This window comes from Saprolegnia parasitica (assembly GCF_000151545.1).
Source record: "Saprolegnia parasitica CBS 223.65 unplaced genomic scaffold supercont2.596, whole genome shotgun sequence".
Classification (NCBI taxonomy): domain Eukaryota; phylum Oomycota; class Saprolegniomycetes; order Saprolegniales; family Saprolegniaceae; genus Saprolegnia; species Saprolegnia parasitica.
In genome coordinates, this window is record NW_012156990.1 from 911 (window position 1) to 4,221 (window position 3,311).

The following is a 3,311-nucleotide window of genomic DNA, read 5'->3' on the forward strand; positions in this document are numbered from 1 at the left end:
AGCGGTGTGCTTCATAACTTACTGGACCGCGGACGTATGTGGAAAGGTCGTTGCGACCTTCCGCAAAACACCAGTAGACAGACCCATCATCCTTCAAATCGAGAGCCGCATTTCAACAATACCCATAGACGGTTTTGATCACGAAGAAATGTGTATTTCATTCAGTGCACAATGGAATATGTAGGATCACAATGTGGTGGCGGCTACGTTAGCGCGTTTGGTGGTTGACAAAGCGCATCGCGAGAAGGCCAAGGAGGCGGAAGAGCAGAACAAAGCCAAGGAGCACGAGCACGTTGCGGGTGTTGTCGCCGTACTCCATCTCGAACATGACCTCGACGTACTCCTTCATGGTCACGGTCGACGCGTTGTTGAACTTGGACTGGAGCACGGACGGGGGTACGCCCTCCATGACGCGGCAGCCGAGGTCGGCGTCGCCCGGCGCATCGCACTTGGCAAAGGTGTTGGCGACAAGGAGCGCAAGGCCGTACTTGGGCGGCACGATCGTGTTGAGCCACTGGAGACCGCTCGGGATCGACGACGTCGGCGGGTTGAAGCCCATGAAGAGAAAGAAGATCGAGCTGATCAAGCTGCCAATCGTGCTCGCAACCTCGATCGACGGCAGCGCGCACGCCAGGAGCTGGCCAAAGTAGACTTGCATGAGCACGAAGATGCCCATGTACAGCCAGAACCAGACGCCTTGGACAAAGCCGACAAAGCCCACGAACGGGTAGAAGATGACGACGAAGACCGCAACCGAGACAAAGACGTACGGGATCTCGACGAGCGTCGAGCCGAGAAAGTACCAGAGCACATTGTATGTCTGGCACGCGCGCTCGCGGTAAAAGCTCGCACGCTCCTCCACAAAGAGCGGCAGAACGCTGTTGAAGCCCATCATGCCGATGAAGAGCGACGCCATAAAGACGACACCGACACCGGCGTTGAGGCCGTTGTACGTGGCGTACTCGGTGTCCATGTAAATGATACCAAAGAGGATCGAGAGCGCAAGGTTGGTGAGAATGCGCGTAAAGTTGTACGAGGGCGTGCGCCAGTACATGCGGGCAAACCGCTGCAACACCAATTGGCACTGAACACGTGGCTCGGCCGCACGCTTGGACGCAAAGACCATCTCTTCTTGGACCATGCTAGCTTCGCCGTCGAGGTCGGCCAGCAGCGCCTTCTTTAGATCGCTCGCTTCAAAAATGTCAGCATAGTCGGTCGTCGACTCGACGACCGCCGTGCCAGCACCAATGACCTCGAGCATCCACGTTGCCGGATTGTGGCCATACTCGATCGGAACCGTACCGGGAATCGCCTCGAGGTACTCGATGAGGTGCGAGCTGCCCGTGCCAAGCGGACCAAAGTAGACGGTCGCGCCACCGCGCTTGAGCAAGAGAAGCTGGTCAAACACGGCAAACACCTCGGACGACGGCTGGTGGATCGTGCACACGATCGTGCGACCCGACTTGGCGATCTGCGTGAGGCCCTTCATGATGCGCAAGGCCGCCCGCGCATCCAGCCCCGACGTCGGCTCGTCCAGAAAGAGGATGCTCGCGTTCGAAGCAAGCTCGACACCGATCGTCAAACCTACAAGTCATGTAGAGTTAGCACCCGACATCAATGCGAGCGATAGAGGCGGGACGTACGCTTCATCTGTTCAACCGACGACCCGCGAACGATGGTGTCGGCCAAGCCGTGCATGTCCAGCAAGGTGAGGCACTCCTCCACCGACGCCATCTTGTCGACATCCGAGACGTCGCTGGACTGGCGCAGAAAGGCGCTGAACTCGAGTGCTTCACGGAACGTGGCCGACTCGCAGTGCTGGTCGGTCTGTTCGCAGTAGCCCGTGACACGGCTGATGGCGAGCTTTGTCGCGGGAAAGCCGTTGAGTGTGATGCTGCCTTGGGTGGTCCCGCCGGTCTTGCGGCCAGCGAGGATGTCCATGAGGGTAGTCTTGCCAGCGCCGGACGAGCCCATGAGCGCAGTGATGGTGCCGGGGCGCGCATAGCCCGAGATGCCTCGGAGCAGATGCTTGTCTTCACCGTTCTTCTCCTTGACCGTGTACCAGACGTCTTGGAACGTGATCGTGACGGGCGACACGCGGGACGGCGGCATCGCGATGGCGACAGAGTCGCCCGAGACTGGCGTTGGAGGCAGCGAGGTATAGCTGTCATCGGCGTCAGAGCCTGCGTGGGCTTCCTCTTCGACCGTCGCATTGGTGCCTTCGGGGCTCTCGTAGCGCTTGAACTCGAGAAAGAAGCACGAGAGCGCCATAAAGACAACGTACGCCGCCGCTAAGTAGATGAAGCCATAGACGATCCAGACGCGGTCGTTCGTGTAGCCGTAGAGCGACAGTTGGTACGCGCCCATGTTCATGCCCGTGCGCTCGCAGTACTCGACGCCTTGGTACGAGCACTTCTGGAACTCGTCGCTCGAGTACTGGTTGACCGCAAGCGCGCGGAAGCACCACGTGAGCGGGTTGATCCAGAAGGTCCAGATGAGGTAATTCGGAATGTTGTCCTTGACGATCATGAAGCCCGCGAAGAGGATGTAGACAAGAATCGAGAGAAACGTGAGCGGCTGCGCCATGAGCAGATTCGGCGCTGCCGACGAGATGAAGAAGAACCACGCGGCAAAGGCCAGATTTGCGAGCACGAGCGCGCAGAGAAAGACGATGAAGGCAAACCCGTCGCTGACAAAGCCCGTCATCCAGTAGACGAGCGAGCCAAAGACAATCGACTCGCCGATCGCAAACGGGATCTGCGCAAGCGTCGTCGAGAGCACGTACGAGGCCGTGCGGTAAAAGTTCGCGCCGCGCTGCTTGTAAAAAATCGCGCGGGACGCAAAAAACGTGTTGACTTGGGCGGCTTGGCCAATGGCCACGAACATGATGGCCGAGAAGACCATGCCCATGGTGACTTGGGCCAGCGACGTGTCCATCTGATAGAATGTAAGACCGTAGAGGAGGCCCATGACGACGACCATGACGAACCGGCCTTGAATGTACGCCGTGTTGCGCACCATGAGCTTGAGCTGGCGCCGCATCACGGTCCCCGTGCTGGCCCAGAACGACTGGCGAAAGCGCGGCAGCGGCGCGTCAAAGTGGTCGTCGTCGATCGGCCCCGCAATGCGCTTGCATGCCGCAGCATGAATCTCCGAGGTCTTGAAGCGGGCGGCAAACGACGCGGGCGATGTCGGCGCGTCAATCGCAGACGTTGTTGTATACGCTGTCTGTTCGCGGGTGCTAAAATAGAATTTCGAAGCTGAGAAAGTGCAATCTCAAAAACATCGAAGCCATACCCGAGGTCGAGGAG

At 58.8% G+C, this 3,311-nt stretch overlaps 1 protein-coding gene across 1 annotated transcript; it reads right to left on the reverse strand.

The window, feature by feature from the left end:
- Nucleotides 1–208: 208 nt before the first annotated feature.
- SPRG_15625 (hypothetical protein) lies at nucleotides 209–3,295 on the reverse strand (the record flags this gene model as incomplete). Its single annotated transcript, XM_012356811.1, has 3 exons — nucleotides 209–1,584; nucleotides 1,644–3,241; nucleotides 3,285–3,295. 3 exons carry the CDS (start codon nucleotides 3,293–3,295, stop codon nucleotides 209–211), a joined length of 2,985 nt encoding a protein of 994 aa, XP_012212201.1.
- Nucleotides 3,296–3,311: the final 16 nt, after the last annotated feature.